Source organism: Erpetoichthys calabaricus, chromosome 6, assembly GCF_900747795.2.
Source record: "Erpetoichthys calabaricus chromosome 6, fErpCal1.3, whole genome shotgun sequence".
Classification (NCBI taxonomy): domain Eukaryota; kingdom Metazoa; phylum Chordata; class Cladistia; order Polypteriformes; family Polypteridae; genus Erpetoichthys; species Erpetoichthys calabaricus.
Window position 1 is genome coordinate 33,340,419 of NC_041399.2, and position 23,271 is coordinate 33,363,689.

The following is a 23,271-nucleotide window of genomic DNA, read 5'->3' on the forward strand; positions in this document are numbered from 1 at the left end:
TACCATCTGAATAAATGGCATTTTCCATTAGCTGTGGCCCTACCAGAAATCAGTTAGACTCGTGTGATCTAAAATGCCTTGTTACAGTATGCAAGTGCTTCTGTGATTGAAAGGCCCCGTGATGGTCTGGCATTCTGTCCAGACTGGATTACTTTCTTGAATTCATTCTAACTGGGTGGTCTCATGCCCGTTTCTGAATCTGAATTTGTATAAGCAGGTATGAAATGAGGTGGTGCAGTGTTTAGTACTTATTCCTGACAGCTCCAGGAGACTGAATATCACCCTCATCTCAGTCATTTCACATAAGACCACAGGGTCATTAATGTCACATGTACAAAATACAGTGAAATTCTTAATTGCTTGTGCTAATCAACATGCAACACACTATGGTTAGTGAGGAGAAATATCCCACCTCAGGACTTATCTCTTCCTTACCTTAAATAACTACCTTACCTCAAAATGTCTACAACTGTGCAGTTTCTCCCCTCTGCCAACACTGCCAAATGGCAAAATCAGAGCAAACAAAGCATGGCACATTAGTCAGTTAGATTTCGAAATAATCCATAAAGATCGTGCATCAACCCCGGCCGTCTGTCCAGCCCTTCTAACAATAACAACCTCAACCCCCCCACCAGCACCACCCCAGGCAGCAAGGTTGTCAGCAGGTATATCAGCCAGGTGCAAGATAAATACCTGCAGACCCCCTCGTTCCAAGTGAAGCCCAACCCCTCTGACAAAGTCAGGGCAGAGGGCACCCAAAGGTGCAAATGACCAACATCTAGGGGCTGAGTGCACACAATAAAGACGGAGTGTTAATTACCCAAAAAAACGTGGAATGTAATTGTCATATTTATAAATAAATACAGCGCCTATAAAAGTATTCACCCCTTGAAAGTTTTCACATTTTATTATTACATAATATTTAATCACAGTGGATTTAATTTGGCTTCTTTGACATTGATCAACAGAAAAAGACTCATTAATGTTAAAGTGAAGACAGGTCTCTGCAAAGTGGTCTACATTAATAGCAAATGTAAAATACAAGATAATTAATGTATTAAGTATACTATGGTAAACTGGTGCAATAAAAACTCTCTCACTCTGAATGTAAAAAAGACCAAAGAAATGATATTTAATTTTAAGAGACAGAAATCTGTCTGTTCACCCATTGTAGTTCTGGGGCAGGAGGTAGAAATAGTGACTGAATATAAATACTTAGGGACTTATCTAGATAACAATCTTAACTGGAATACTAATACAAAAAAAAATATTCTCTAAATGCAACCAGCGCTTATTTCTCCTCCATAAACTCAAACTATTTAAAGTAGACAAGGACCTCATGTTGTCCTTCTATCGCAGTCTGATCCAGTCTGTGATCACTTTCAGTTCCATTGCCTGGTTTAATAGTCTGACAAACCAAAACTCTAAAAAGCTCCATCAGAGCTGTATTGGACAAGTGATGAGCAGTGCCTGGTTGTCTCCACACATACCTCAGTGCAAGACACATGACAGCCCGCATGGAGTTTGCTAAAAGACACCTGAAGGACTCTGAGATGGTGAGAAATAAGATTCTCTGGTCTGATGAGACCAAGACAGAACTTTTTGGCCTTAATTCTAAGCAGTATGTGTGGAGACAACCAGGCACTGCTCATCACTTGTCCAATACAGTCCCCACAGTGAAGCATGGCGGTGGCAGCATCATGCTGTGGGGGTGTTTTTCAGCTACAGGGACTGGACGGCTGGTTGCAATCGAGTGAAAGATGAATGCGGCCAAGTACAGGGATATCCTGGACAAAAACCTTCTCCAGAGTGCTAAGGACCTCAGACTGGGCCGAAGGTTTACCTTCCAACAAGACAATGACCCTAAGCACACAGCTAAAATAACGAAGGAGTGGCTTCACAACAACTCTGTGAGTGTTCTTGAATGGCCCAGCCAGAGCTCTGACTTAAACCCAATTGAGCATCTCTGGAGAGACCTAAAAATGGCTGTCCATCAACGTTTACCATCCAACCTGACAGAACTGGAGAAGGATCTGCAAGGAGGAATGGCAGAGGATCCCCAAATCCAGGTGTGAAAAACTTGTTGCATCTTTCCCAAGAAGACTCATGGCTGTATTAGCTCAAAAGGGTGCTTCTACTAAATACTGAGCAAAGGGTCTGAATACTTAGGACCATGTGATATTTCAGTTTTTCTTTTTTAATAAATCTGCAACAATTTCAAAAATTCTTTTTTTTTGTCTGTCAATATGGGGTGCTGTGTGTACATTAATGAGGGAAAAAATTAATTTAAATGATTTTAGCAAATGGCTGCAATATGACAAAGAGTGAAAAATTGAAGGGGGTCTGAATACTTTCCGTACCCACTGTACAGTTGGGATAAACTGGGTGGAATTAAATTTGCCATAGAGACATAAAATGACACTGAAGACCTTCTAAGTAGTCACACATTCTGTATCAAAAAGAACAAAAGGTATTTTATTGCCAACGTTTTTTTAAAAGAAGCATACAAATCAGTAGTATTTACTTGAAATTATGGGTGTTGTGTTTGTCAGTTTATACAAAGTACAGTTTACAGAATATGTCAACAATACTAGAAGGCAAATATAACTTCACTTTTGAACATAGCGAACATTTTTGCCGTATGTCTGCAAATCAGAAGGCAGTTACGGTGGTCAAATATCTGTGCAACCAACATCCTTCACAGCTACTTCATTTTCTTGAAAATGATTTCCTTCATACGTTTAACATATATTATTTAAATTTGTTAATAGGTTAATGAATAAACACTCAGTTTAAGGACAAAACATTTATATGCCATTGTGCAAAGTTACCCTATAAAGATTTCATACATATAATGTATGTTAATATTAGTAATGCTCTTTGATACTGAAAACACAAAAGGAAATTTTTATGCTCCATGAACTAAAACAAGTTAAAAAAGCAGCCTCATACCTCACATTCTACAATATATACATTTTTTTATTTATTTTGAATACATTAGAAGTAACATATAATGAATTAAAATACTGAGAACCCCTTCTGTTCAGGACCACTTTTCTGTGCACTGTTTCAGCGCAGCTACCAGTAGATACAGTATGTCGTCTTTACAGTTTTACCAAAGCATGAGAGAAACGTCTCTATAAAAATACAGGGCACCTATGGAAAGGATTTACTTTAGGAGTTTATTTCATGTAATGCTTTTACATAGTTAAGAGTTTGTGTCATTTGGCCTCATTAGCTCAAGAAGACAGGAGGACCTGGGGCTAAACCAGGAGAAACAAAAGAAAATAAATAAAAATCTTTTCTGGTTTGAGTGCTCCTTTGATTGAGAGGGTGTGAATATTTGTTGTGAATCTTTCTCTTTCAATAATTGATGGGCCAACCTCTTTGTACTATTATGCTCATCATCAAAAAGCACCTAAAATTAAACTAAGTTTTATATTTGTATGTACTTTAGTGCTTTTCAATTCAGTCCTGAACATGAATACAGGGAAAGTTTATGTCAAAAACTGTATCCTGTAAACCAGTGGAGGTGGGGGCACACAACAAAAACCATAGCCTTCTATTCCAACATCAAACTATGGCCAAGACAGAGTAGACCTGGTGTAACTGAATCAAATCTGGCGCATGTACCGTCATGTACATCAGTCACTGAATAACAACGGAGGAATGAGGAGGCCTCAAGCATTACAAGTCTGATACTTATAGCAACACAAAAACGTGTGCGCCATTAGTAGAAGCCTTTAAGAATCTGGGGTGCCACATCCTCACAGAGAGTGGTGATGCTGCCTCTCAGCCCCAGGACTAATTCGGGGCTTGGACTCTTTCTGGGTATATCTGTTATCATTTCTTTGTGTTTGTGTGGATTTCCCCCCCTACACACACACAAGCTGAAGGCATGTTAAAACTGTGCATGTATGGCTTACTTTTCTGGATGGTTCCTGCTCCCATAACCCCTACCCAAATAGATCACAGGTGCAAGCTCAGCTATGTATTTAGTTATAAGACAGACTACATACGCACAGTTTGTTTGATGGATGTGGTGTATCTACTTTTATATCATCATTACAGAAACGTTCCCATTATTTTTGCCGAGGTTGTTTCATAAAAAAAACATCCCACATTAAGAAAACATGCATAAGAAAGCAACAACATATACACGTTAAGTTAAAACCCTACTGTTTTTTCCTAAACGTACAATTTGAAAAACAAAAACCAAGACGTAAAGTAACTGTACAAAGAGCAAGCAGCAGGTACTTTATTGTCCCAAATGTGATGACTTATCTGTTACAACATTTCTTCCTGTCACTTTTTTTAAGGTTAACCACATCAGTCCTCGGTGTGTAGGAAGAACTCTGTAACACAGAATGATAAAAATTAAAGAAGCAAGACATCCACTCTTATCATTAATTGAGTGTCAAAGTGAACAGTCAAATACATTCATAAATCCGTTTTTAAAAAGTGCCACATTTCTTTACACTTTTAAATTCTAAGTGGAAGCTATGGTTTCCCAACATGGGTCTGTTTCTGAACCCTGTCCAGTTAACTCTCAGTAATCATTCATTCAGGTTTGTGGATCCCATTCTCTAGAACTTTCTTTTAAGGTCTATTCATTTGGCTGTGTGTATTTTGACTATCAAATCCAGACTGAAGGCCTTCTGGAACTCTCTCATCTTTGTAACTGCAGGTCCTGGTGTACCTCCACTACCTCGCTGTATGACATTAACTTGGTCGGCTTGCTTTCAAAGCTCTATTTAAAAACCTTCACTCTACCGTTTCCCACTAACACTGTGCAGTGTTATACTGTAGCTGTGGCTGATTCTTTATAGCACCTTTAGTTAGAAAAAGAACTAAATGAGACAAACTATTATTTTAATTGTTGCATCTTTATCCAGAAGTTCCACTGACCCTGCCATACTACTACCACCTCAGCACACCATATTCACTTTGTCAAATAGTCTTTAAAGTGCTACTTCATATACTTTGAGTTACCACATTCTCCTCCTTCGTACCTTCCTTTGGAGTTTTATACTGCATATGTGCATCTGTATTTTTTTTTTTGTTCTTTATTTCGCCTTATACAATTTCTTGTATTAGGGATTTGTTGGTTTTCGCATACCCCTTGGGGTCAGAGCGCAGGGTCAGCCATTGTACAGCACCCCTGGAGCAATTTCAGGTTAAGGGTCTTGCTCAAGGGCCCAGCACAGTAGGATCTCTTTTGGCAATGACGGGGATTCAAACCGGCAACCTTCTGGATACCAGCACAAATCCTTATTTTCATCTACCAATTCCCCAGTCCCAGCTGTACCTTCACCACTTCAGCATGATATTGTAGTGCCACTGGGGCAGACCTGATAGAGACACACTCTTAAAGGAGATCATGGACTATCGGAGGGGATGGACATGCCCAGAGAAGCCAGCTAGGCAAGTGGCCCTATGAACACCGTGACAGGGTGTGAAGATCCAGCATTGTGAGTAAGCACTTTATTTAGCATATCCTTGCTGCAGAGACCTATTGGAATGTGAGCGTTGACACCAGTAAGTCTCAGACGTGGACTCCGGCCTTGAAGTAGCTCACAAACCAGTGGATAGTGTGGCAGATGGGCTGTCTGAGACCCCAGCAAGAGGAATGAGTTGTGGCTGGTCTGTGTGGACGTGCAGCCCGAAGGGGACAAGGCAGCTGGAAGTGTGTGTGACACCTCAGAAGACCTGGGCAGCATGGTGGAGGCATCACTGAAAAAGCCAGAGGTCCTTTTTAGGCCACACCAGTGGTCCGTCTGGCTTATGGTGGCTGAATCCATTCCTTTGTCTCTCATACTGACCTGGTCGTTCTGAATGTAAAGTTGGCCACATAGTCTTTAACGCTCTTCACAAAATCTTGCAATTTACCCCATGCTTTTACTTTGTACCTTCTTTTTTAGTTTTATTTTATTTGATCACCACAGCTTCTTTTCTTAATTTGGCTATCACTATTGCCATTGGCTCTGTTTTGTATTTTGTTTGTTTTTTTTTTTCCTTTATCATAGCTGCCCTAGATTTGTCAAGTTTGATTTCATATTTGCAGTTTAAAGTCAGGTACACTTTTCTGTTAGTGATGCTGTAAGAGCCATTTCCTAGTTACATAAGATTCATAAATATTTTACTAGATGACAATGCATAATCTATGGGAGGTTCCTATAACCCCCATAAGTGGAGTAGAATTGGTATATTCTAGCCGTTTCTAACAGCTCTGACTAAACATCATTCTCAGTTAGTGACCAGCCTTGCCATGTGTAAGGTGTAGAGGGCACACGGTTTTAAACCGGGCCTACGGGCCTTTTGAGTGTTTGAAGTAACTTGTATGAAGACAGCACTTATGCTGCGTGCTGCGCCGTACGTTTATAGTGTACAGAGGAAGAAGTTAAGAATCTTTAAGTATAGAAGAAGAAGTAAAGGAACTTTTAAGTACAGAAATAACTAAAGTTTCTCAAGAAAAGCTAAGTTTAGAGAAGATACATTTTTCCCTTTTTTTGCCTTTTATTCTGCGTGTGTAACAACTTTTTTCTTTATTCTTGTGCGAATTGTTTGCTTTTAATTTTCACTACATTTTTTTAAAACAAACTTTTGGACTGCTTGAACTTGCCTTATACTTCGGCGGCTACAGATGCATTTCCCATATTTGGTGTGTATTTTATTCTTTTTTTTTTACACTGTTCACTTACTGCATTTGACACTCTATTGTACTCAGCAGCTTTACAAAGCCCTGTGTTTGTACAGGCTGTTAATGGTACTGTATAGAATAACAACTGATGGAGTGACTTCATGAAAAAGTGGCTTAATTAACTTCATAAAAGAACATAAAAAAGCAATTTTGCATTTATAAAATTAAGTGGCATTCAGATTGTCAAAAATTACAATGCTATTTTTTTTTTTTACCTTATTCATGATGCCTTCCACTAATGCTGAAAAGGCCTTTTCAATGTTGATATTATTTTTTGCACTTGTTTCAAAGAAATGTACTCCACACTCCCAAGCCAACTAAAAAAAAAAAAATAAATAAATAAATCTCATTATTGATTTGCTCACCCGGACTTTAGCACTCTATGCCCATGTCATGAACTCTAAAGCCATTACACAATTACCAGCTTTATGTTGACTTTCACCATTGGTGAGCTCCATGAACTTCGGTGGTAGAAGGTGAAGAACTCTCGGTCATTACACTTTTAAAAGGTTTCAAGCCGAAAGCTACTATATGCGCTCAATACTCTAAAGTGTCATAACTTCAGTTATCACCTGCTGGCATTCACGTGGTTTATTTATCTCAGTTAATCATATCCCTGGTCACCAGGCAATTGGAACATCACATACCGTATGGGGTTGCAGTTTATTGGGGATTGTCTTCTAAATCATGGACTAAAACTGGCCAGATTACAAAGCTGCTTGAGCCAACAACAATTTGGCTACAACTGCTGTTCAGTAGGCAGGTGGTGTGGTGTGGTGTAGACTTTGGACTTCAAACTCTGTGGTCGTAGGTTCAACTCCTGCTACTGACACCATATAGACTATGAACAAGTCATTTCACCTACCTGAGCTCCATGTCAAGTCAAGTTGGGGAGCATGCACTGGTACAGTGCATTGCCACACCCACCACACGACAAAACAACTCAGGGTCCCAGTTGGCAACCTCCCAGGCAGACACAGGGTCCAGTTCCACCATCTGTCTGCCACAGCCATTTGCTACATGGGTGACCGCTTGCCCTGGTCCAGCCACTCAGTCCCTCGGGGAATTGCGCCACATGGCCGTAGTGCTGTAACTGACGCTCTCTCACAATGCAGGTAATGTGCCTCATTCAGGACTCCGTGAGCAACCCTCTCATTCGACACAAAGTCAAACCAACAGTACCCAAGGATTTTCCAGATAGTCGCAGTACCAAAGGTGTCCAGTCTTTGTCTCAGGACACTGGATGGCATCCATGTCTCGCAAACATATAGCAAGACAGGAAGCACCAGGACTCTAAAGACTTGGACCTTCGTCCTTTTGCATAGATAGTGGGAGCGCCACACACTCCAAAAAGAAATGGAACCAACTGCATTCCAGATGTTGTAAGTTGCTTTGAATAAAAGCATCCGCCAAATAAGTAAATATTCAAGTAAGATGGGTTGCCAAACCCTGGAGGGCTGCAGTGGCTGTAGGTTTTTGTTCCAGCAATTTCTTTAATGAGTAACCAAATACCCCTGCTAATGGAAAAAACCTTTTATGTCAACTTTAATTAACTTGCTTTTTAAGATTTAAACCTCAATTTTTTTCATTTTAAATCTTCCCTTAACCAGCAGCCAAACATTAATGAGCTGCAAAGTGACCCAACAAATGTCCCGGCTAACTCAATTCCTGGAGGGCCATCATTTCCACTCTAACTATTGTCACACACGTGCGCATGGGAGGCAGCTAAAGGGCTTGAGTAAGGGCAGTTCCGAGTCATACTAGGATGTGGCAGAGTGCACCGACTCTTTTTCTCCCTTGCCTGCAGACCATTCACGGGAGATTCCACCTGGTCCTCTTGACATCACTTCCGGGACCGAGCCAATGGAAGGAGACCTTGCCGGCTCCGGCCCCTGTGATGTCACGTCCGGGCTCACACCAATGGCAGAAGACCTACATGAGCCTGACCCCTTTGACTTCACTTCCTGTCTTCCCCTTTAAAAGCCTCCACCTTTTCCCTATTCCCTCAGTTCTGTTTGGACTGTTTTGTGCACATCAGTGCTGTATCATTTGAAAGCAACTTTGTAGCCAGGAAACCAAATTATACGGGTGGCAGCCCCAAACCTTTATATGACTCTGTCTCGAGTTTGTGACACTATAAACTGTTTAGTCTCACCAAAGCCGAGACAACCATGAGTGAATTTTACTTAAAATTTAGACAGCTCACCGAGAATCACATTTCTAAACCAATCTAACGGCTTGTGAAAGTGGCACTCAAAGTAGAGTTGGTGTTGTGTGTGCGGAGAGCACATTGCACTTTGTAAAAATTAACATTAACATGCAAGGGGAAAATCTTTCTGTAGCATCAGATGATACATTGGCATTCAAAGACATCAATGGAAGAATGGAAAACGTGAATGTTATGTCTGTCGCAGGTGCTGTGGACTCCGTTGTTCAGCGTTACACGATAGTAAAGGAGTCGATAGAAGACTGAAAGAAATGGCAGCTATGTCTGTGAAAATATGAAGAGCAAAAATATACATTTGAAGTAAATGACGTGTCGCATGCTGTCAAAAGGACGGCCGTTAAGAGAGCTGGTAACCAAGAGCCACAGGAGATGCAGATTTCAGTACTCAAAACATCCAAATACATCCATCCATCCATTTTCCAACCCAATACAATACAATTTATTTTTGTATAGTCCAAAATCACACAAGAGGTGCTGCAATGGACTTTAACAGCCCCTGCCTTATGACAGCCCCCCAGCCTTGACTCTCTACGAAGACAAGGAAAAAAACAAAAAAAAAAACTTTGTAGGGAAAAAAGACGGAAGAAACCTTAGGAAAGGCAGATCAAAGAGAGACCCCTGTCCAGGTAGGTTGGGCGTGCAAAAAAGAGGGGTAAATACCAACCAATACACAGAACAGAACACAAGTAATCCTCAATACAAATAGAAATATTACAAGTACAGAGCAGAATTCAACAGTAGATGATATTACATAATACGAATCAACAAATCTGCCTAATGACACCAGTTAAGCAAGGACAAGGCTGCTGTTAAGATGACTGCTGAATTAGAAATGCAAACATGCCACGCCAGAACACAGCCACGGCAATCTAACATGTAGTATGTGCAGAGACCACAATGCTTACCTGAACGCCATTTGTTGTTGTTATGCCATAGAGTGATGCAATTGTCAAAGTGACAGAAAGACATCATAGCAAGCAGAAGTACTTCTCAAACGGGGAGCCAATTAGCTGCGGTGGTCTGTGCTTGTGTGTGCCTCTTCTGTTGCATCGCTCATTATAATGTACAAATGAATGATTACGCTTCAGCTAGCTTGTGCTACTGAACTCCTGAATGGGTAACAGCCAATTGAGCTTTTTATTTTCTCTCGGCATCAAGTGTTCTAGTTAGATTCTTTTTGAGCTCTCTCTGAATCCCTGGCAGTTTAAATTTCATGGACTGGAGGAACTGGGGGGGGGGGGGGGGGGCTGTTGTTTTACGAAGAAGCCCTGAGAGTGTGGCCTTTACAGTGCAGGACTTCGCCGCTATTTACTGATTTATTTAATCTGCAATAAGATGCTGCAGATGTTCTATCAGACGGTTGTTGCGAGCGCCCTCTTCTATGCAGTGATATGCTGGGGAAGCAGCATAAAGATGAGGGAAGCCACACGCCTGGACAAACTGGTGAGGAAGGCAGGCTCTATTGTAGGCACGGAGCTGGACAGTTTGACATCCGTGGCAGAGCGATGAGCGCTCAGCAGGCTCCTGTCAATCATGGAGAATCCACCGCATCCACTGAACAGGATCATCACCAGACAGAGGAGCAGCTTCAGCGAGACTGCTGTCACCGTCCTGCTCCACTGACAGACTGAGGAGATCGTTCCTCCCCTACACTATGCAACTCTTCAATTCCACCTTGGGGAGTAAACGTTAACATTACACAAAGTTATTGTCTGTTATACCTGCATTATTATCACTCTTTAATAATAAGTTAATAAAGAATCTATCTACTGCAAACTTTTTAACAGGTCGTTCTCAGATGTGTATTCTCATTTGACAATTACATCTGGCCCCACAAGACTAATATTTTTTTTAATCAGAAGTTAATTGAAATATGTTCTTTAATTCTACGGCTTATTATTCTCTCACTTATCTACACAAGGCATTTCCAAAACTGTTGAGTAAACAAATATTATATGATGAACATAGGTGCAAATGGGATCATCCTGGCTGTGCATCTGTTTTTTATTTTTAATCAGTCTATTCAGAAGCTCATCACCCCAAAAACTGATGCTATTCACCCAGCACAGAACTTGCCACAGTGTACTGTACTGGTAGAAGATCCCCAAAAGGTTGTCATACTCATATTAGGAGACACGTGCCTCCTCAAAAAGATGGGCCTGCTCTGGGCCTTTTAGGACACCAAGTTGGTGTTTCCACCCAATCTAATCAACTGTTCAAACAAACCCTCAAGAATTTAAGTATTTACTTACATACAGAAGACATACAAATGAACACATACTGTACTGTCAGACCTTATTATACCAGTCTGCACCAAAATCCTCCCACGCAAATTGCTGTATCCAAAAGTATATTTTCTGACTGACCGCAGTCATACACAGAATTATGATTTTTAGCTACAGCGTTGTCCCTAATGCTGTCAGGACAAGCTTTAGAAATCTTACATGTGGACTCAATCAATGGTGGTTGGCCACAATGTTACCTTTTCTCCTCTCTCTTTAGAGACCACTCGCGTCTCTTCCAGGTCACACTTGTTCCCCAAAATGACTCTATCGACATTTTCCCCAGCATTCTGAGAGAGAGAGAGAGAAAAAAAGTAGTTAAGCCAACACATAACAGAATGTCAGAAACCATTTTGATTTAAAATGTGATCGTGGTGTCCACTTTGATTTATCCTTGACTTAGTGTACATTAACTAAAAAGATTGTTTTTCTGACAGGACCACCCTGTTGCCACTTTTTTTATTTGTAAATTTTGGTTTTGTGTATGACGAGGAGATTAGATCACACATCACACCTCCTTGTGGTCTGACACACACCATCCACATTCTCCATCGGCTGGGCTGACTAGCCTCACCAGAGAATGGTATTCCTTCTCAACAAGTAGCAGCACACAAAATATGGGCAATCGTAATAGTCTGGTTAACCAAAACAATCAATAATTCATTTAATATAGTGGCCCTGTGGTCTCACAACAACAACAACATTCATTTCTATAGCACATTTTCATACAAATAATGTAACTCAAAGTGCTTTACAAGACAAATTTCGCCTAATAATATACTTGGATCCCACAACCTGTCACTGACCATGTAGACTTTATTCTCCTCTTGTCTATGTCTGGTGTGCTCATCTCCAAAGACATGCACATCAGACAAACTGGAGATTATAAATGGGCTCTGTGTGTGCGAGTGGACCCTTTGATGGACTTGTGTCCTGTCCAGGCCAGGGTCACATCCGGTCTTTTATCCAAAGCTGCTAGCATAGGCTTGAGCCTCTTGCAGCCCGGAGTTAACTTAAGTGGGTTAAACAATATTATAACATCCACCTATCTGCTATGACATAAATAAATAAATAGCTATGATGGACTGGCAACCTCATTCAGGGTTCTTTCCTGCCTTGTGTTTAATGTTGTCAGAATAGGCTTGGGCTCCACGCAAATCTGAAATGCATCAGATGGGCTACATCAAGTTATAAAAAATAAGAAAGAATGTGCATCAGGTGGGCTACATCAAATTATAAAAAGTAAGAAAGTATGTAACCATAAAATGTTTCAAATAAGAAATAACTTACGTCAGGATAATCCTGTAAATATTGCACAAATATATGGCATTGATGCTATATGCTGTCAACACCATATTTAAAGTACTTACAGAAGGCAGCCAGCCAGTGTGTGGCTTTGGATTTTTGTGATTCCTCAAGTGTTAGATTTCAAACCCAAACTAAGTCCCAGCTCATGCTTTTTCAATCATCCATTAATTTTCTTAGCCAGCTTTACTATTCTGGAACCTACCTCAGCAACCTCAGGCAGAAGGCAGGAACCAACCCTGGATAGAATGCCAGTCAATCAAGGACACACAACATGTAGGCACACCGACTAACTTTTCATGCACCCTCTTGGGAGGACAACAGAGTATTTGCATTTCACAGAGGTGGTGCCCAAGTCAGAAATCAAACACTCATCTAAAGAACTAACCACTGAATGACTCTTCTGCCCACTTCAGTGCATCTGGAACACGATTTTGGCTGAAGGTAACATTTATATACTTTATTATAAATACCTTTTAGATAATTCTATGTAGATAAACAGGGTTGGCATTTTTGTTGGTGGAGGGCTTGTTCTCGAATTGTTTTAATATTCTAAATAGTCTTTATCCTGTTCTATTTCTCAACATGGAAGTAACGTTGGGAATTAATATCCATCCATCCTTCCATTCATCATATGGCAAAGAAATGGTTTCCGACAATGTGGCTGAAAACCTGAGAGCTTTTACTGAACTCTTTTCACTGGAAGAAGGGAAACATAAAAAAGAAAACAGAGAACATCGCGCTATAAGATCTCTGGTGAGAACATCACCATCTCACCGCATTCACGTCCTTCATCCATCCCGTGACGTTGTCGAAGCTGAGGGCGTTGGTGATATCATAGATGATCAGAAGGCCGTGCGCTCCTCGGAAGTAGCGAGTCGAGATGGAGTGAAACCTCTCCTGGCCCCGCCGTGTCCCTGCCAAAGGAGAAAAGCACAACGCGCGTCTCAAAAGCGCCGAAGAGACGGGATAGGGTGCGGCTGCCCCCCAGTGGAAATTAGGCGCATAACAGCCGTCGGTGAAGAATACTGCACCACTCTGACCAGAAAAACCGCTAAAAGCACAGCATGGTTTTAAAAGATTCAAATGAAAAAAGGAGAACTTTTAAGTAGATTAGGCGGAGAGAATAACCAATGCACTACTAAGACGTTTCAAACTACACTTGGTACCGTGTGTGTTCAGTTGCGCCATTAATCCCTTGGTTTATGCACACTAATTTTGTTAAGGGCACTCTCCTATAAACTAAAATAGTAGTATGCACTTTTGAGGACACAGACACAGCTGTACTCAAAAACCAGCAAGATAAGTTTAGGAGGTGGAATGCAGAAGTTGTCAGGCTAGCGCTGTATGGACCCCATGTCTCCCAAACACTGCGTAATTTGCACATCTGCCCAGTGGTGTAGCTTTTGAAAAGGGGGGTCATCTGTCCTCGGGTGCAGCATCCAGGGGGCGCCGAATTGATGTTCCCCATTGCATTTTGGCAAATAGGAGGGGGTGCGAAATCTTCAGTTGTCCCTGGGCTCTGAAAACCCTAGCTACGCCTCTGCATCTGCCCCTTGAAGGTCTGCTCCTGGCTTTCACTCCCTTTGACCGCACACACTGACTGAAATGGCACAAATTCTCAACAGATTTCTAAATGTAAGGATGCATTTTTTATACAGAGTAGTTTAACAAAAAACAAATTTTAGTTCTCAGGTTTGACTGCATGTCTTCTACGTGAAGTCTGATGTTCTCCCCATGCCAGTGTAAATTTCTCAAGACTTTTCTATTGGTCTCATTATATATATTCAGGTATGATTTGGTATTTAAAATTTCCGTGGTGTGCAGGTGTGTTTGGGTTTCCGTTTTTAGTGGCATCTGAGGAAGAGTAGAACAACATTTACTTCTATAGAGCACTTCCATAGACGGGATATAGCTCAAAGAAAATTGGTTAGGAATAGTGTGAAAAGATCAGGCAATCCTTTCGTGGTTTCAAATTGACCAACACGGTATTACACTAAAATATAAACCTGCTAACCTACAGGCATCAGCAGCATGTCAATACAAATAAATGTCTGTTCTTATTAAACCGCCCAACAAGAAAAGCAAAATGGGATTAAGCAACCAGTGGTGTGGGATTTGTCGACCTCTAGTGGATAATCAGTGATCTCTCATGTTGGCTAGAAAATGTCAGTAAATTAACTGAACTCAAAAACTGTACCTTATTATTTGTGGCAGTCAAGTGGCAATCGGTAAAATTGAATTTAAAAAATTCTCACAGTGGTCTGTGTGTGTTAAATGGATGAATAACGTTCTGAATAATGTTTATACAGTAGGCAGATGAGAGATGTGAAAGGCACTATATCATTGACTAGCCAGAGTACCTGTTGGTGACAGGTAACAGAACAATTTAAAAACATTTGCTATCGCTTACCCTACTTGTTTGTACCTTCAGCGCCTTTCCCTTTGTATTTGTGCGTGTCTCAACGTCTCTCCACTGGTGCCCCCTCTGTTGAGTGTGTTCCTGCTGCTCAGACACTTGTCATTATTTACGAGACAGACGCCTTCCACGCCTCCTGTGTGCTTTTGTTCTTCTGGTCTTTGAAGGTGACTATCAGCGTGCGCCTTTTCTTCTCCTCCTCGTGTGTCTCATGCCTGCACTTCCTTTTTTGTTGCATCACCAAAGCCAAACTGACCAATCAGATTGCTCGGAGGGACTGGACACACAGACCTTAATGTTTTATTATACAGGGTGGGCAAAAGGAGGTTTACAGTTGTTTGTATGGAAAAAAGACATGCAGGGTATGATTATTACAATAACTTTATTAACTGAAAAGAATGGCACAGTGCTAAGATAAGTACAATCTCATAAGTTCTGAAATTGCCAGCCTTCATTATTTACACAGTCTTGTAGTCTACTTGCTACACTCAAGCCCACTTTAATAACAACAATAAGTAGAAGACAACAAATAATATAATAAATAAATAAGACTAAACTCTTGTTTTGTGTACTTTTGCTGACCCCTGTATAATAAAACACTAAAGTCTGTGTGTCCAGTCCCCTGTATAACAGATAGATAAGCAAGCTTTCAGACAATTCCGAGTTATACACAAGTACAGTATATCGTAATGTGGACGTGCTCATTCATTCATCCATTTTCCTAACTGGTTGATTTACATGCAAAAGGAGAATCCAGCCCTGAGCTGGCGCAGCCACAGTGGACGCCCCTACCAGTTTTTTAATTTAATCCATGCTGTCCATGCTGTTAAGCTTCTCATTACCTTAAATGGCTTGCCCCAGCTCTCAGTGTTCAATTTCAAAAATGAATAACTTGGTGATAATAACTATACTGGTTCTTCAATTATATGTTACTGGGTTGTGTGGTTCCTTCTAGAGCCATTGCTTAAAAAAGAAACACTTTATTCATGGACGTTTCCTTTGCACTGTATATGAAATTGGTGCTCTGTGGTTTTTCGGTTTCCTAAGGTTGTTTGGGAGTGTGCACTGATCGCACGTCTCCACACCCACCACATGATGTACCACCTGGATTGGGTACAATGAAAGCGGGTGACACCTCAGCACTAAACAGGAACAGTGCAAGTTTTTTTTTTTTTTTTTTATAGTGGCTGGAATGCCAATTCTGCCACCAAGCCCCAAGTCTTCCCTGTAAACTGGAGGACCTGCTTGCGGGGCTGGATTCAGATTCACGTCATACCCAGGACAAAGCTACTGCAGGTCCTAAGATGTGGACAAAACAAAAATCTTTAATGTACAGTAGGAAGGATACTAACAGAGCAAGAAAACCTGAACTTAACCTGTGTTATTGTGCAGCAGGAGTCCATTTAAACTCCGGAACCCAGTGATATTTCACAAGTCTGTTATTGTATCTGTTCATTTATGGAACCGGTTACAGATCTAAAAAGAAGGTTACTTGTGGAACCTGCATATGAATTGTTCTTTTGGGACTCAAAAATGGGTCCCCAATGGCATCATTCTAAAGAATCAACAGCATATAACATAACATATTCAGAACCGCCATTCAAGGTCAGTGGAGGGCCACAGCCTATCCAGACAGCACTGGGCGCATGGGAAGAAATGGCCCTCAGCAGGGTGCCAAGCAATACAGGGTGGGTTTGCTAGTTAATGGTAAGGATTTGAAGAAGCAGCCATCTGTTAGAATTACATTTCTTGGCCAAGTCTGCTCACATACAAGGAGTTTGAGTTTTTTTGACAACTCTCCAAGTACAGTAACATGACAGATGTACACACCTGACATAAACACAAGGCAAAGAATGTTAACGCAAAATACCAGCATTATGGAAATTAAATACTGAACTATACATTAGCTATATGGGGGTGGGGGGGTCAGACTGCTGAATTAACCGTTTGTGAGCTTCATGGCCTGTGGAAAGAAACACCTGCTTGTTTCGGATTAGTTTAGTCCAGGGGTAGGCAACGTCGGTCCTGGAGTGCCACAGTATGTGCAGGTTTTTGTTCCAACCCAGTTCCTTAACGAGAACTCAATTATTGCTGATGAAGCACATATTGCTTAAGTGACATTTTAATGCTTCATTTTAGTGGTCTTGCTTGTTAAGGTTCTCCAACCTTAATTGCTTATTTCAATCTTAAACTGCTGCATGCAGTGTTTTAATTGCTCCTTATTAGCAATGAGATGTAAAACAGGGGTAGGCAATGTCGGTCCTGGTGAGCCGCAGTGGCTACAGGTTTTCATTCCAACCCAATTGCTTAATTAGAAAGCAATCATTGCCAATCTCAGACCTTATTTAATTTTATGGCTTGTTAGTCTGTGCAATGTAAGGCTTTTATATCGTAGATTTTTTTTCCTTTCCAAGGATATCATCCAAATGATTTGAAGCCTAAAACAGATCATTTTCAGTCTGTCACATTTTTCTATTAAGTGTTTTATTAAATCAAACCGTGCATGATGAACACACACAGATGTAATTGGAAAAAAGCTAGCTGGAGAACTGCTGGCTGCTTTGTCTTTTACATCTTATTGCTAATAAGGAGCAATTAAAACACTGAATGCAGCAGTTTAAGATTGAAATAAGCAATTAAGGTTGGAGAAACTTAACAAGCGAGACCACTAAAATGAAGCATTAAAATGTCACTTAAGCAATATGTGCTTCATCAGCAATAATTGAGTTCTCGTTAAGGAACTGGGTTGGAACAAAAACCTGCACATACTGTGGCACTCCAGGACCGACGTTGCCTACCCCTGGTTTAGTCCATGGCACCCGGGAGATGGGAAAAGTCCAAAGAGATTGTGGCCTGGATGTGAAAAGTCCAAAGAGATTGTGGCCTGGATGTGAGGGTCCGCTGACAATTTTCTGGACTCTGCAATACAGGTAGTGTAATGGATTAGCTTAGAACAGACTCGACGGTTTCTGTGTAGAGCTGAATAAACAGCTCCTGGGGTACACAGATCTCCCTCAGGAAGCACATCTGCTGCTGAGCCCTTTTTCTAATGAAATTTATGTTGATCTTCCTTGTTAAGTCCTGGGTGAAAGTCTCCACAACTGAAACACCAAAAGTTGAGGTGATATTGAAGAAGAAAGACATAGCAGCACTTGAAGCTATGCACAGAAGAGCGGCAAAGGGCATCATAGGACATGTCCTACTGTGACAGACTCCGAAAATTATGGAGGAGACTGCGCGGGGTCCCATTTTGGTCTTCAGAATCCCCAAAGGTGTTAATAAAGCAGATCCGGCAGACTTTTTTTTATCTCAAGTGTGAATCACATACTTGAGGTTACCAGTGGAAGTGCAGTAAGGACTGAGGCCATAAAGCACTTCTCTTTGTGGAGTTAAGAACAAACTACCGAGACATGGAGTTGAAGAAGACACACCATGCATGACAACCTTTAAGAAGAATCTGGAGGAGAAATTGGGACAGCTTCACTATCAGCTAAACAAACACGCTTGGTGGACTGAATGGTCTCCTGTCATTTGTTAAATCTCTTATATGTTCCTAAACTCCACGGTCATCTCCACAGTTTTCAGCAGGTGTAGCCCCAGATTGCTCTGACCACATCAAACCGCCAGCCACTCAACCGCCCTTCTGTATGCGGAGTCGTCAACATTTCTGATGAGTCGTCTGCATATTTGTGGAGCTTGACAGAGGGGTCCTTGGGGTGCAGTCATTAGTATAATCACGTCCATGAGACAACCATGAAGCTTTTGTTTTCTGAATGAAGTTTTTTTTGTATTAAATTTGTTAATCAAACTCAGTAGGGCTGCGGATAGCACAATGTACCTTCCCCACTTTTTGATTTGTACCTGTGGTGCCCTGTATGTGGAGTCTGCATGTTCCTTTGACTTTCACGATGGTTTTATTTAAAGTCCAAACACATGCTATCTGCAGGACTGAGTGGCGACACTATGAAGGTAAAAATGTGTCTGAATGCCTACTGACAGGTTCACATCCATCCAGGGCTGATTCAGACAACAATGACTTTACTGGAAGTAACAGCTTCAATAACATGGAAGGAGGGTAAACATCTGAAATCTGTTGCATACAGTGTGCTTAATGCTGGTTAATACTGTGATAATCTTTTAACAACTAGTCACTCCTTGCTTATTCAGATTCGTTTGGGGCTCCACTACTGAAAACTGAATTTTAAACCGAACCGTATTTTTCACTCGCAATATTATGGAGCCAAAGAGTCGGACGCCAAACCCAAATAGTCACCAATGTTTCAGTCAGCCTGACAGCAGGTGTTGGCATCGGGCAAGGAAACCGCAGGCACGGGAAAAACTAGTACATCTAGCAAAGCCGGTAGATGAAGTGACGTACAAGCTCTAAAGGCGATTTAAACCATATAGTACATAACGATAAGGCGGAAAATGTGAAAGACTTACCAGATCTGGAGTTTAACGAATCTGCCATTGAGGTGTAAGGTCTTAACCTTAAAGTCAATACCTGCGGTGGAAAAAAATAAAGAATCAATGTCACCGGAAATAAAGATCGTATGGCCCATGCGCACATTACAGACTGGGAATATCCAAACTTTTATTGCACTTGCGCCTATACTCAAACACTGAAGACAGTCACAGTTACTTTCTTTTTAAATGGAATAATGCGGATGAAGATGAGGAGTTGTGTAGGACTCTACTCTCGCGCACGCGCAGTGCTTACAAGAGACGAGCACGAGCAGGTGACGGAGCAACTTCGGCTTACCGTATACTTACCGATAGTGGACATGTACGAATGATCAAAGGTGTTATCAATGTATCTTTGCAGTATGCACGTCTTCCCCACCAAGGAGTCTCCGACCAAAATTATTTTCAACACTAAACAGTCCGAGCCGTCATCCATCCCCTGAAAGTATCATACCTATTCCTAAATAACGTTTCTCCAACCATTTGACTTTCCAGTGCGTCGATTAATAAATAGAACGTTGATAAATCTAACAATTTCTGTTGCTTCGAAAATAGCCTTGGGTCATCGTTGACTGTACCGTGACCTCGGTGCTGTCCCAGTGTCTTAATAATACAAAAAGAAAAAAAAAAGTCCACCTCCAAAGCCGTCGTTTCCTATTTCATCCTCATCTAATTATAGCCTCATGCACTCTGGATGACACGGGCGCTTTGCCACTCATGTCTGGCGACTTTCAGCCTACAAACCGACTTTTACAAAATATTTATAAAACGTTAATTCTGACGCAAGGCGCCAGGGACACGTGCATTTTTTTTTCTTCTTCTCTCTTCAGATGCAAAAGACGGTAACGAGACACCCTTCCTGCTTCTCCTCTGTCGCGCTGCAATTTCATCCGCTTCCTGAGGTGCTCTCGTGAATAGAGGGCTGGGCATAGCTCCGCCCCGCCCGCTCCACCTGAGGAGACCTGTCTACCGGCCGAGTGACGTCACAACAAGGTAACCCCTTCGCTTCTGGACTCTTTAACTTTTGATGCTTTACACTTGGGTTTATTTTGTGCACAGGATTATTATTCTTAACTTTTTTCATTTTCCTTCTTTCACCCTTATGTATTAACTATGCAGTTTTTGAGCTACTGTATGTACTTAAAGTTCACCAACTTCTTTATGCTATATAATTGAATATTCTCAAGATTAACCTGGGGACCTGGGTTCGCTTCCCGGGTCCTCCCTGCATGGAGTTTGCATGTTCTCCCCGTGTCTGCGTGGGTTTCCTCCGGGCGCTCCGGTTTCCTCCCACAGTCCAAAGACATGCAGGTTAGGTGGATTGGCAATTCTAAATTGGCCCTAGTGTGTGCTTGGTGTGTGGGTGTGTTTGTGTGTGTCCTGCGGTGGGTCGGCACCCTGCCCGGGATTGGTTCCTGCCTTGTGCCCTGTGTTGGCTGGGATTGGCTCCAGCAGACCCCCGTGACCCTGTGTTCGGATTCAGCGGGTTGGATAATGGATGGATGGATTCTCAAGCCTACTTAATTTCCGGTCAGGGTCAAGGTAGACAGGAGAGTATGACAGCAGCACTTGTTCAACTCAGGAAACTGTCCTGAACAGGGTGCAAGTCCATTGGACCGTCCTACACAGTCACTCTGGGCCCAAATTGGAACCACCAATGAAAATGTCCAGCACAACTTTGAACTTTTTCGTTCATATGAAACACATCCTAGTGTTTGCCTTGAATCCATGAAAAAGGATTTGTGAGCAGCAGTGCTATTCACTCTGATGCTCTTATGCTGTATTTATTTTGCTAAAGTTATTAAAAACACTTTTGGCTCCCAGTCCAAGACTGGCTTCCATTCATATGCATGCTAAAGCCGTGTTTACAAAATCAATTTAGATAGATAGATAGATAGATAGATAGATAGATAGATAGATAGATAGATAGATAGATAGATAGATAGATATCATATTTTTGCTGCCCTTGGTGAGTTTGTAAATGGCACCCCACCACCCCTATTACTTTGAGTGGACTCATCATTCCTGTAGACCTGTGCATTAACAGTGGAGACAGGACAGACTGGGGACAGTGAAGTATGGAGGACCTCCAATTCACAATTTGACAGTGTGGAGGGGGGTGGTTGATTCCTTATAACAATGTCTGTTTACAAGACTGTCTCAGAAAAATACACTCTTAATGGATGCCATTTAAAAAAAAAACAAGTAAGAATTGGGCTGTATTATCAACTGTCAATTATTTATTGATTGCTTTTAATGTTTGTCTAAAGACGAAAATGTAACTCTTTTGAATTTGTGCATGTTATTTCTTAAACTATAAGTTTTGTGCTGTATAGGTTTTTATTTAAATCTTAAGAAGATTGTGAGCCTTACGAATATGTTGACATTCTAATTGTAATCTTAACAAGGCCGAACCGTAACATATTCATGTCGTTTAAGTTAATAAAATAAATTGAAAGTCTCAATATAATCACAAACTTCAATGAATCTAAAGTGTAGTGATTACCTTTAAATTGGGAGCTTTGTCCACAATTTCTCCTTACTGTATCCCTGTATATGTAAATAATGCGATATAAATAATCAATCACTACATGACTTTGCAGAGTTTTTTTTAGTGAGAGTTGGACTATGGAGAACTGCTTTAACATGCCAAGGATGAAACTCAGAGATGGTGATGAACAAAAGAAAAGTTTTAACAAAGTTTTAATATAAGCCCATTTGTGAGATGATTTGAGGTAAATCAACCTTAGCTGTCTTCATTTTGATCGTTTAATTGTATTATTCCATGTCTTTGTTTTCTATCTGTGCTGCAGTATGAATATAATTACTATTATCATTATCATTGTTGGTGTTATTTGTGTTATTGTTGGAATGTTTAGGTTGTCAGACGTTAAGACCAAACAGGGCCAGTATGTGAAAATACAATGTTGTAATATAAAGCAATTTAACTGGACAGTTGTTTTGAGGCTGCGTGTTTGTATGTCTTTATTGTATATGAAAATACCCCAAGGTTTCTTTTCTCCTGAGATGATGCTGACTGGAGTTTTTGTTTTACTCTATTCAAATGGCAGCTGTCTATGGTTAAGCAATTATATTAATGGACAGATATTATTAGGTTCCACTTATATTAATATGTTTGTAACTGCTTTTTTCTTCCTTTGTGTTTAAACAAATCTGTGTCGTTATGCGTACATATTATGTAATTAGTAATTTGGACATTTTATAATGGCATTTAGTTGCAAATTTGTTACGATGGTCTGTGTTTGAACTCAGTGTGGAGCGCTATACAAAAATAATCTGAATTAAATTGAATTGAATATTTGCCACATATTCATCTAGGGTTGTGAGGGACCCTATCCGTCCAGTATCGATCTTACACACACTGCACTAATGTACAGGGCCGGCCCAACAGTGTCTGGAATCCTAGGCCAGATAGTACAGTTATGGGACGCACTCTGGACCCCCTGGAGTTATAGCAAAGGACAGAGTTAAAACAAAACTCAGTGCCCATATGAACAATGCTGCACATCCTCTCTCTGACACACCAACACTGAGGACTTTCAGCCCACAAATTATTCTGCAGAAATGTGTCAAGAAATGCAATGGGGGCTCCTTTATACCAACAGCCTCTCTGGGACTGGGACAGCCAAGTCAGGAGTTTTCTTTCTTTTTAATTTTCTTGCTTTATAGCCATTTTGGTGTGTGTTCAGACCTAAGTGTCTCTCATTTTCTAAACTGTGTAGTCCTGAACAGGGTCATGGTGTCTATCTATCTATCTATCTATCTATCTATCTATCTATCTATCTATCTATCTATCTATCTATCTATCTATCTATCTATCTATCTATCTATCTATCTATCTATCTATCTATCT

The 23,271-nt window shown here is 40.9% G+C and overlaps 1 protein-coding gene across 1 annotated transcript; it reads right to left on the minus strand.

The window, feature by feature from the left end:
• Positions 1-2,450: 2,450 nt before the first annotated feature.
• On the minus strand, positions 2,451-20,320 carry LOC114653265 (ras-related protein Rab-10-like). The gene is given in 7 exon segments (XM_028803471.2): positions 2,451-4,355; positions 6,916-7,017; positions 11,410-11,499; positions 13,292-13,420; positions 13,422-13,431; positions 19,377-19,437; positions 19,707-20,320. Coding segments are annotated over 7 exon segments (594 nt in total). The 5' UTR covers positions 19,834-20,320; the 3' UTR covers positions 2,451-4,280.
• Between the last annotated feature and the right edge of the window lie 2,951 nt (positions 20,321-23,271).